The 12,824-nt window shown below is 30.7% G+C and overlaps 1 protein-coding gene across 2 annotated transcripts in view; it reads left to right on the top strand.

Moving 5' to 3' along the window:
* puf (ubiquitinyl hydrolase 1 puf) overlaps window positions 1-12,824 on the top strand; it is a 405,361-nt gene that overhangs the window by 357,099 nt on the left and 35,438 nt on the right. For both annotated transcript variants that reach the window (XM_075367624.1, XM_075367623.1), the window contains exons 47-48: window positions 1,280-1,396; window positions 8,747-8,981. In XM_075367624.1, coding sequence (XP_075223739.1) covers window positions 1,280-1,396; window positions 8,747-8,981 — 352 coding nt within the window. The remainder of the gene's footprint in view (window positions 1-1,279; window positions 1,397-8,746; window positions 8,982-12,824) is intronic.

Raw genomic sequence — 12,824 nt, 5'->3', positions numbered from 1 at the left:
CGCTCCACCGCTCCGTTTGTGCTATAGAAATTCAGTCCTACTACTTTTTGATCCTACCCTGTACAAACAACCGACTATGTTTAAGCACCTGTGACTCCTCTCTGTGAGCTTTCCTATTCCAGTAGTAAAGAATGGTTTGCTTCAGTGATTGAGCCATTCTTGTATTGCATTCTTGACCTGCTTGTTGTTGTCAAATTTGTTCCATGTAAAAGATTTTTTGGAGAATCAAACAAATATTTGTTATATTTAAACATTAGTGTAAGGTAAACATGTAAACTTCTTATGAAAAAAGTTCATGAGGAGTATTGTAATGTTTTTAGAGCACAGTTAAATGAAGATAACAAGGTCACTGATGTGGTTCTGGAATTGTTATTTTTCATATATGGCATTTTATATGGTTCCAGAACCACATCCATACTGAATGTGTAATTCAAGTTTTAGACTGTTTTTTACATAGATTTTTTTTTACCAATTTTCATATGTAAAATTATAGGTAAATTAATTTTCTAAAATAAATATTAATTAAATTTCAACTGTATTATAAAATCTTTAGATAGTAATTAGTTTTATAATAATGTTATTAATATTTTAATAAGAAAGATTAATGTAATTCTAATTAATGGTTATTTCAGAGAAATTATATTGAAATTAGTTTAAGAAAAGTTAGGTTTTTATTAAGTTTTCAGTACTGCTATAATTTTTTTAATTTAAACATTTTTTTTTCAATTATAATAAACAATTTATTTTTGCCAATATAATAGTATATTTTTCACAACAATAACTGCTGAAGAAAAACTTTTACTTCAAACCATTTGATTTTAAAACTATAAATAACATGAATGGATTGGAAGGCCAATCTGCAATCTAAATTACGGGAGAAATCTTATCTCTTAAGACAATGTAAATGAAAAAATTAAATTAAAAGCCCTTATCGGTTACTTAAAAACTATTGCAGCGTATAATTTTAAAGATTTATTTGTTTTTGCTTTCACAAATCACTTATTCATAAGGGATAACATTTACCATTGAAAATTACATTTTCCACAGATTAATTTGATAATACTTTAACTAGGGACTTGCCCGCTTAAAATGTCCCTTTTTATCATAAAAGTTCCAATTTAATTAAACCTTACTCTGATATTACGTTTTGTATGTGTGTTAAATATCTTGAATTTTTATATTTTTGGGGGGACATCCCCCCAAATCCTTGTTGATGCAATGATAGCTTTAAACTTGTCATATGATGATGACTTTAAATTTTATTGCACTAATTGTACAGGTTCTAGATGGGCGTTCTTGTTGGGCAACATTAATCACAGCTTTTAGAATTCTTGTTGAAAATGATGAAGATCGACTTTATGTGATTTATAATGGGGGCTTACAGATGTGTTTTGAGGTAAGAAATAAACCTGTTTGATTTAATTAATTTTTTTTCTATTAAAAATTATTGTAAATTTCAAGATTTTTTTTCTTTCACAAAGTGTATATTTTTGTAGATAAATTCTTCCTGCATATTCTCCCTGCTAATCATAGGAGTGAGTTTTGAGGGAAGCCGCAGAAGTGAAATCTTGAAGGGCTTTTTCCTGTTAAACTTATCTTCTTATCTGTAAAACAATAAACAGATGATCACAATTGTTCTGGGAAATCTTAGTATTTATATTTAACATAACTAATTCTTAAATATGATTTCATCAAATTATTAATTAACTTTAAAAATAATTAATATCTAATGATTGTTATGAAATTGTTATTCAGTCTTCAACTTGAAAAGAAGCCCCGTCACTCAGTAGTTTATATATTAAATGCGTATGTTTTGTTAAAATGTATATACTGGTGTGAGATTGGTAAAATAATGTGGAAGGTGTTGGTACAACTGGAGAAGAGTGAGGAGCACTGTTTATTGCCTGCACATTTGAGTATTGCCGGTCTGTGTCGATCATTGACTTTTGAACAGGATTGTGTAACCAAGTGTTTGTTAAAATGCAGTTAACTATTGAAGAACGTGTATTCATGATGGAAACTTATTTAGAGACAAAATCTCATGTTACGTGTTGACAAAAGTTCAGGGAGAAATTTATAAAGGAAGCACCAATGAATAGTATTAGTTAATGTTTATGTGAAACATGTTCAGTGTTATACCGGAAACATCCTGACATAGGTCAGTTTTAATGATGCTAAAGGATTATGGCCATCAAGATCCCCTGTTCTGATTAGTCCAGACCTCTTTCTATGGGTTATGTAAAAGAAATTATTTATAGGAGCAATCTTACATGCCCTGCAGGAATTGAAAACAAGCGTTACCAATGCCACCCAGGAAATAGACAGGATACAATTAACAAGAATAGCCAGGAACATGGTCAAATGTGTTGACTAGTGCATATTTTCAACACCTTCTGTAAATTATGTGTTACCCAACAAACTATTATTTATAGACTAAGTGATAAGGCCTCTTTTAAGTTGAAAACTCCTTGTATCTAGTGACTGTTATTGAAATTTCTCTGAATTTTCTAGTTGTTCTCTAAATTTCATTTATACATACAACTCTTGTTTAATAGGAATTAAGATGTAAAAAAAACTGATTATTTTTCTTATTTTTTCACCTGCTCATTCTCAATGAATTAGGTGCCTTTTTCAGCGAGTATGTCATAAATAATACAAGTATATCATGTAAGTTTATTAGAATTAATTAAAAGTGTATCACTTGATACTTAAAATAATCAACTTGCTATAAAAATTATAACTATTATTATACTGTTTAAATTTTTATATATATTAATATTAAAAATATTTCCCTAAACAAGTTTTAATTTTGAAAATTTTACTTGTTAATTAATTCATTCCTGTTTTGTTTTTTTTATGTGTATTTTTTTGAGTGCGAGAGATTTAAATTTGTGATTGTTGATATCTAAAATGGTTTTGTGTTAAATTAAAAATTATAAATTAAAATAGTTTTAAAATATTATATTACATACTTGTAAATGTTCCTGATTGCAATTTTTAAGTTTGCATTTTTTCATTCCTAGATAGAACATTTTACAGTTTTGCCCTCTCCTTTCTGTGTTATAGAAATTGCTTTATTTTAAATAATAGAGTTAGATTTGTTGCTATTAGTAATTTGATTTAATTTTTTGTTGTTTTTAGAGTAATTTTGTAGTTTGATATTTAACTAACATCTTTAAACAAATTTTGATGAGTTGGTATATTTAAAGAAATATAAAAATTATTTTTGTTCATTCTAAGAAACGGACTATATTTTAATAGAAGGAATATCACATGAACTGTAAATCTGATAGCTATACACAGTATGAAATAAGATTAACTGAATATGTATTGAACTATAAACATAATACATTATTTCACATTATTACTACACTACTGTTGTTAAAATGTGTTGTATGTACAGGCCTCTATAACGTGTGTTCAATGACAGTGCTACACTAAAAGTTGCTAATATCACTTGTGAGCTCTGAGAGAATTTGAAATCCCCAGCACTAATTTTATGAATTTATTCATTTCATTTTTGTATTTTAAATTAAGTTTTATTAATTTATTTTTATTTATGTTGTATGTATGTAGTCGTAACCAAGCTTATGACTACATCCACAAAGAATCCTTACTAAAAATTCTAAGACACGTCGACCTACATACCAAATTAATAAGCATGATAAAACTGACCCTTACAAATACTAAGTCAAAGGTAATATTCAGAGATGGCTCTTGGAACCATTTGGGATCAAAACAGGACTGCACCCAAGGTCCTGTGTGTAGGCTGTCACCGCTATTATTCAACTGCACTCTAGAAATAGTAATGAGGAAATGAGTCAAAAAATGCTCTCCAAAAGTAAAAATAGGCCAAAAAATTAAAACTAACTAACTGTCTTGGTTTCACCAACAATTTGGCACTGCTTGCAAACGACATTGATGAAACTGAATCACAGATATTAGAACTTCAAAACACTGTAAATAAAATTTGCCTCAAAATATCATTCAAAAAGACTGCAATCGTGCTCCAAAAACCAACACGATTAAAAGAATTAAACATAAATGATAATAAAATCAGATTAGTAACCCAATTTAAATACCTCAGAGAAATACTAACAAATAACCTAAACAAAAAAACCTAAAATTCCAAATGAATCAAATTTAAACTGTAATTTTGCTGTTCTAAACAGCAAGCAGCTTCGAGCTGGGTGATGTCCTAACCTTTGACTAACCAGCTTGGTTAGCTCCTGTGCTCTGTTCTGTCATCAGTACAGGGATGAGTAAGCAAGAGGTTCCGTCATCTGTTGCACAACTTATAATCATAAAGTTTTCAACTAATGAAAGCATTAAACCCGCAGAAATTTTAACTCATTTAAAGGTACAATTTGAGAACTTAAAGCGGACTTAGGAGTTTTATTCATTGATTTTCTCCACAATCAATGAACGGTGAATGCGGCTTACTATTGCTACAGTTAACAAAAGCTGCCTACCAAAACAAAAGATGGAGTGTGCCCATCAGAGATGTCATCCTTCTCCATGACAATGCCAGGCTGCACACCATGATTTTGACAAGGGATAAATTGGAAAAATGCACTAGGAAAACCTCGACCACTCTCCCTGCAGTCCAGATTTGTCCCCCTGTGATTATTTTTTTGTTTGCACCCTTGAAAGAATCACTTGGAGGGGAATGACTGATTCAAAAACAATGAAAACATCGAGGAGCATGTGTGCAATCGGTTGATGACTTGTCCTTAATCCTTTTACAGACGAGGTTCAAGTTTACAAATCATTGGAAAAAGTGTGTAGATTGTGCAGGAGACTTTATAGAGACATGATGAAGGTATGAATTGTGTATATTATTTATTAATCAATAAATTAAAAAAAAAAATACTGTTTATATTTGATTCACCCTCGTAAGAAGAAACAAACTAGCTAAAGCTCAAAAAGAACCTGGTACACTAACAATGAAAAAATGCCTATCAATAAGACACTACAGCACAGTTACAAAACCAGAAGCTACTTATGTAGCTGAAACAGACTCCAGAAAATCGAAAGAATAATTGGAAAATTGATAAAAAGTACCAGAAAGACAGGCAGTGGTGGATTGTGCTCAGCAAAGTCTTGTATAAAGAGTTAGAACCCATCGCTGATACCATGCATAAGAGGAAACTAGGATTCTTTGGACATATCATGAGGATGCAAAATTCAAGACTTCTGAAACAGTTAATACAGTACAATCTCGACTCCGAGGTAAGTTGATAGCCCCTTAATGCCTCTTTGAGTGGATCAAACAAGTGGTAGTCAGAAGGGGCAAGATCAGGACTATATGGAGAATGAGCCAGTACTTCAAACTTGAGTTTCTGGAGCATTTCAGCAGTGTGGGCAGCTGCATGTGGACGAACATGTCGTGCAACAACACAACACCTTTCGACAGTAGTCCTTGGCGTTTGCTTCGAATTGCAGGTTTCAGCTTGGCAGTAAGCATCTCACTGTAACGCGCACTGTTTATTGTCTTGCCCCTTTCCTCATAATGTTCCAGTAATGGGCCTTGTGAGTCCCAAAAAACTGTAAGCATCAGTTTTCCTGCTGATGGTTGGGTCTTGAACGTTTTTTGCAGGGTGAATTTTGATGTTTCCATTCCATACTGTTTACTCTCCGGCTTGTAATGATGGATCCATGTTTCGTCACCGGTGATGATTCTATGTAAGAAGATGTCCTGTTCATTACCGTAGCAATCCAAATGTTTTTGGCAGATGTCCAAGTACGTTTGTTGTTAACTGTGTAAGTTGTTTTGGGACCTGTCTTGCACAGACTTTATGAAATCCAAGTCTGTTGTGGATGATTTCATAGGCAGAACCGTGACTAATTTGCAGACGATGTGCCACTTCATCAATAGTTACTCGTTTGTCTAAGAAAACCATGTTACATGCACGCACAGTGTTTTCATTTGTGGTGGTAAACGGTCATCCGGCTCCTTCGTCGTGCATAACACTTGTGCGACCATTTTTGAATTTTTCTCTATTCATTCATTGACACTCCGTTGAAGCAACACACTGTTCCCATACTGTACCGAAAGTCTTCGATGAATTTCAGCTCCTGATACACCTTCCAACAACAAAAAATAGATTACTGAACGTTGCTCTTCTTTGGTGCAAACAGAAAGCAGAGCAGCCATTGTTAACGGCAGGGCAGCGATAATGGAACTAACCTAGCAGCATCAAACCTGCACAGACATAACAACAATTAAACCATGTATGCGTTATCTACGCAACACAACAGTACTACCAACATAAACAAAAAATATAACCAAATTGCAGATAATAATTGACTTACTTGTATCATGCTGATGGGTGAATTGTGTAGGCAGGCAACGTTTGGAATATGTAAAACAAATTTTTAGGGATGTAGGATGTAGAAGGTATACCGAAATGAAACGACTAGCACTAGATAGGGAATCTTGGAGAGCTGCATCAAACCAGTCAAATGATTGAAGACAAAAAAAAATCTGTTGAAATGATAAAAACTAGATTTAATGGTGCTACTGTTCTAATTAAAACGTTCATTATAGTAAATTGAATTTTTTTTTTTAATTCAAAATTGTTATTTTATTCATTAAACCTTACATCAGACTAGCAATAGCCACAGAAACATTATTTTTTTAACTCTACTCTTTTACTTTTATGTTTTATTTTTTTACACTAAGTCTTGAAAATAATATCTTTCATTGAAATATATTTTCAAATTTATATGAGCCTGCTCACAAAATGACTCTGAGCTTGCTCACAATGTTTTCAAGACTTACTGCATGACATCTATAAAATTTTAAGTGCTTTTTTCTAAATTTCAGCACAACCATCTTTTAAGGTGTTGTACAATTTGTGGTTTATTCATATAAACTGTCTTGTTTTCACTGCTCGCAGAAAGTAGTAAATCACCATTTTTCAGTATTGAACAGTTTGGAAAATGTTCTCTGGGGAACATATCACTGAGGCTCATAATAACTTTACTGTGTGGCAAATGACACAATCATTTTGAAACCATAATGGCTAAACTTGTTTCATTAATTCTGTTAAATTTTTAACCATTTTGACAAAATGAACCTGGTTTATTTTATTTTGATGGTCTCCCACTTTAAAAAAAATATGGCCCAATTTTTTTGTGAAATGAAATTCTGTACATTATTGTCACTTTCATTGGATACAGAGGAGCGGTATAAAATATTGATGGTAGAAATTTGCTGTCCAGTGCTACCATTTTTAATTACAGCTGGGATATTATCTCTTCATCATAAAATTCTTAGTTTTACAATTTTTTTTTAATCTTTGTCACTCCTTGACTGTTAAAAATTTCTTTTTGGTGGCAAATTAAGGGGATGAATCTAACATTAAAAACTAAATTATATCTTCATCATTTCAAAAATATTCTTTTGGTTTTCAGTATTTAAAACAGCAATGTTTTACTGCTTTGTGCAAGCAAGAAATGTTCCATTTTATCATCGAAGGATTCTTGTGTTTACTTGAAAAAAGACATTAATAATGAAAAATTATCAAATTTTAAACATTTGTAAAAGCTTGTAGGCCAGTCAGTAATATTATACAGTCATCGTAAATTAAAACTTTGCAAACATTTTTTTCAAAGCGTGTAATTAAATCATTCTTAAATTTTCTTTTGGTTATAATGGGGTCAGCTGCTAGTATCATTAGTCACATTGAACCTCATTTAACTAATATGTGCATGGTCAGAAGACGACAAGACATACCTTAATGAAAGTAGCAATCATTACACTTCTGGGCAGAGGATTGTATCTGTTTTGTTACTCTCCTTATCAAAGGAATGTCTTCAATTTTGAGTGGGCCGTAACAACTTCCAATAGTGAATTTAGTAACCAAATGTACTCTGAAAGAAAAATAATCCGATCCAAAATAAAATTAAAACGAATTGTTAGGCCACTTAATGGTCATTACAGCATCATTAAAATACTTATGATTAACCCTTCTGTATCATCGTGTGTGTGGGTACATGCGCACCATCATATTATAGCATTTGTAAGAATAAAAATGTATTATAATGGTTGGTGACGTGTTACAGTTATTGTAATATACTCTGCTATACTCGAATAAAATTTCAATTATCTTACCTGTAAAATAAATACCTATTTCAAACAAAACTTTGGAAATATTAGTGGCAGAAAAAATAAATAAATAAAAAAGCGTGTGCGGAATATGAGTTACTAAATAGTTGGAGAGTTTTCACTAGTAGGATAATTACACTTTTTTGTAATTATTTGGTTTACAGCAGAAATTCTGAGAAGCAAAGATTAAATGGTTCAAATACAAGCAGTTTGGACTGTTCTACTTACATATTCTATCTTTTAGCAGGTATGGAAAGGTTAAAGTAATGTTAACAGTGATGTTAATGTCATTTTAATAATGGTAAAATAATATTAATCTAATTATTTCTTTTTCAAAAAAGAAACTTTTACATCCTTTTTTTTATAGTTCTTCATTTTGTTATAAAAGGATTTAACTGTAACTGTATTGTAATAAATATTTTTGGGAAATTTATCAAAACCAATTTGATTTTACTAATTGTCCTAGGAAGCTAGATAAAAACAGCTCTTTATAAGAGTATGATTTCCAGAAGTAAAAGTATGCAGTTTATGTTAACCCTATAAGAATTTGTTTTCAGATCATATAGTCTTAATATGCCTTCAGTTTCAATTTTTTGTGAACTTCTTTATGTTATAATTACATTTCTTTTTCAGTCATTTCATACACTGCATGTGATGTATCATGAAGCGACGGCCTGCCACGTCTCCGGTGATCTGTTAGACTTATTGTCGATTCTACTTGATCTTGCCAAATGTCTTAGAATGTATCGTGATGCAAAAGATGTCAGCAATTTATTACTCTCTTGTAAAGATTGGATGGAGTTACTGCGTAAACTTGTTACACTTTTGAATACCTATAATCCCCCTGATATGAGAAATCATTGTATAGGTAAGTCTGATTATTTTTGGTAGAGTAGAAACTTTTCAGTTCTGATAACATGGAACTGGCCTGGATCTGGGAAAGTCTGGATTATTCAGAAGTTACCTTTTGTAATTTCAGTTTCTATTGGGCCCATAATTTTTCAATATTTATTAAGCGTTTATTAATTCTTACTGTAGGTTAATCTTGCTCTGTTTCCAGTATAGAAAGTTAATAGGTTCTAAACAATCCTTTTTGGAAAATGCATTTCCACTTTACAATAATAAAGTGGATATATATACACACGCACAGAGGATTTTTTCATCTGTGTCAAACTAACATACAAAATTGGCAATAATTTAGGTCACAAAATTGACAGATTTGTTAAATCTGGGTTATGTCAGGTTTTTAATGTATTTTTAGTCACTGATCAATTTTTAGCAGGAGCACTTTGTACTCCTACCTAAATTATTTATAATTTGCGTGCACATACATGTATTGGTATAATTGACTAAAAATTGTGTTTTTCTGAATTAAGGGGTTTTTTATTTCTTTAAAAGAGTACAGTGAATCTTTATTATGGTGAAATACCTGAAATACATCAGCTTTAAATACTCTGAAAGCAAACACCAGTTACTGTAGTAACAACATTCAATAACTCCAGAACTGAAGAAAGTCCCTCAAATTTTATACTCCTTGCTGATGATGACTCTTTTTGTGACTGAAAAGACCTTTTATTTTTTGATTTCAGTTATACCAGATCAGATGTAAATCACAGGTTTACTATTAAACACGTAATTGGCTCCAGTATGATGTACAATACAGATGGCACAAACTTGTTGAAAAGCTATTTTTCTTCAGTTAAACGGTTTCCTACTCTCGGTTATAAATACTTGATTTACTGCTGCAAAACATTAGATGTCCTAAACCAAAAGAATTTTTTATAGCAGTTATTTCAGTGATGCAGTGAAATAAGGTTTTATTGAATGACTGATAAAACTAGTAGTGATTCACGTAATCGTAGAATAGTTAAACTGCTACGAACAATAATTTGTTATGTTAAAATTATAAAGAACTGGAGATTTTAATTGAATTTTTTGCAGTCAAATAACTGGAAATGACTGATTAATATAAATTTAATATTAGTCATTATCATTATTAGTTCAGTATATTACATATTAACTGCTTACCTGCTGCTACATTGCAATACAAAGTAGTAATGGCAGTGTTATCAGGGAAGTTTGCAAGTCTTTTCAAAGTACCTTAGTATAAGTTTAAAAGAAAGATCTGAAGTATAAATTTAATGAGTTTGTATTATGAAAGTTACTTATTATTTTCACTTTCAATTATTATTTGGATTTATGTTTATTTCTGCCAAAGATTTTTTTTGTATTTTAATGTTACATTCTATATTATAATTTATCTGAGTTTTATAAAAGTAGAAAGAAGTATTGTATTTTTTACGGTAGTTGTTAAACAAATCATTCTCTTACTAAGTTATAAATAATAATTAACATCATTAAAAATCTTTTATGTATTACTTTCCTTGCCTTGCTTTCAAACAATTTCCTTTTATTTAAAATATTTTTAGCACCATCAGAACAGAACTTAAGAATTCTGTATTTACCGAGTAGTATAGATGGGAACTGTATAAAAAGATTAAATCGATTATAATTTGCTGAATTTTAATTTTCCTATTTCTCATAATCCTATTAGTTATCTGTTTTGTTCTTTTAGATTTCATTAAATTTGATAAAATTACTCGATTTAATGACGTGGACATACGTCAAACAGATCAAGAAAAGCAAGAATGTTGAAGAATTTGCCGATTTGAATATTAAGTTCAATTTAAAATATTAGATGACTCTTAATGTACGTGTACTCTAGCGACAACAAATATTTTATGTTAGGATCCATAACCAAATGTTTGAAGGAGACAGTTGATGCAGGTCATTCTGAAAAATGGCATATGAGGAATGAAGCGGATGACCACTGCCTTCTTTACTGAATTGTTGTATATACTCTCACACATCAATTCACGTGATATGCAGCCCTATTCATCAAAATTATTTAACCTCTTCATCAAATTCAAGAACTTCCTGTACAATGAAATGAATATCGTTATTCTTGGAGAAAGCATTCCAGAGCTTTATATTTATTACATCTATAAGAAAGAGATAATCTGTAGTTTTTATATTTATTACATTTACGATAAACATTAGACGTTATTCTACTGTTAGCTTATGTGGTAGTTAATATTTTTCTGATGTCTTGCAGAAATTGTCTCACAATCTTTTTATTTTATATAATCTAACTTCTCTTATATATTATATTGTAGGAACAAGATTTTGATGAGTTTATTGTATAAATGTTATTATAATCATACAATTACTTTAAAGGGTTTCACAAAACAAAAATTAATATCATGCAAATTGAAAACTTAAGTAGTTTTATCTGAACGGTAAGTTGTTTAACGAATTGTTCGAGTCGGCAAAAATTTGCTGTAATACAGTAAGCGGCATGATATCACCCCGCTTGACATTGCAAATTATTTTTGTATCACTTAATTTCCGCACGAGTTATATATCATATTTTAATTCTACTTTAAGCATTTTTGCTTGTGATTTATTTATGTCATGTCTGTATCCTTCCACTTGTGAATAAACAAAATGTCTTACTGCACTCTGTGCAGATGGTTAACTCAAAGTGACTAAGGAAAATTGTATCAGTTCTCAACAGAATAATTTCTGAAGTTAAGGTCTCTTTGAAGATTTTGCTTAAATCGTTAAATCTTCCTGTAAAACAGGATGTTTTAAGCCGACCAAAAATTACATTTTATGTTCAAGGTGTTTCAAAGACTCTGGTTATGATCGGTCACACAATTTAAAAAAATTGTTAATGCCTGGGTGGAAACAAACTTGTTGATGCTTGGACGTATGCCTTCTATATTTTAAGTAAAACCCTAGATTTGGGGTTTGAAATGAAGGAAAGTATTAATGGCTTGATCTGAAATGAATGGTGATGAAAGCGATTGCAATATTACTTGAAAATTAAGTTGATGAGAAGGAAAATTCAAATTATGATAGGCTTAATACTTCTGTGTGCAACATGTGTACTTGATAATGATATAGCTAAATGAAATCGATTTACAAATCTTATTTCATCTTTTAAAAGCATTATATATTCCTTAAAATATTATTTTTGTACGACTTAAACCCTGTGTATCGGTTGTGTGGTTCTAGAAAACTTGATCTATTAATATAAACAACATATGAGGTACAAAATATATACCTCTGGTTTTATTTATTGTCATATTAGCGATTAGTAAATATATTTTAAATTACTTTTTATTTTTACGGCTAATAATTGTTAAAAGTACACCATCTCTTATCAGTCTGCTGAATGGTAAACTTTTGTGACATAAAAGTTCATTAGTTTTTACAATTTTCATGTTATTACAAACTCAACAGCAAATATTTCCTCTGTCGGTAGAAATTACATCACAGTAGCCACATTTGAACAAAGTCATTAAGCCGCACATTTTTGTAGTTTGTATTTCATCTCCTTCATTACCATTTTTATTTTTAACTACTTCATCTTTTAATGGCTCAATGAAAGCTTGGAAGGAACTGAACTGAAAAACCAATTCAAGATGAATGATAGATGGATAAGCTGTGCTTCACGATGTTAATTGTAAGTGATGGTGAATTAAGCAGAATGACTTGATCGGTTATTTTCTTAATGAATTGCTTGCATCTAAATACAAACATATTAAAGATGTTTTATTTTTTTTTTAATCCTCTACTATAATAACTGATTTTGATTTTTGTGTTGTGTATCCGTTTAATTTTTGTTTAAAGTCAGTTGCTTTTT

Source organism: Lycorma delicatula, chromosome 5 (genome assembly GCF_047948215.1).
Source record: "Lycorma delicatula isolate Av1 chromosome 5, ASM4794821v1, whole genome shotgun sequence".
In the NCBI taxonomy this organism is placed as follows: domain Eukaryota; kingdom Metazoa; phylum Arthropoda; class Insecta; order Hemiptera; family Fulgoridae; genus Lycorma; species Lycorma delicatula.
The sequence above is the reverse complement of the archived record's forward strand: the minus strand, read 5'-3'. Positions and strand labels throughout refer to the sequence as shown.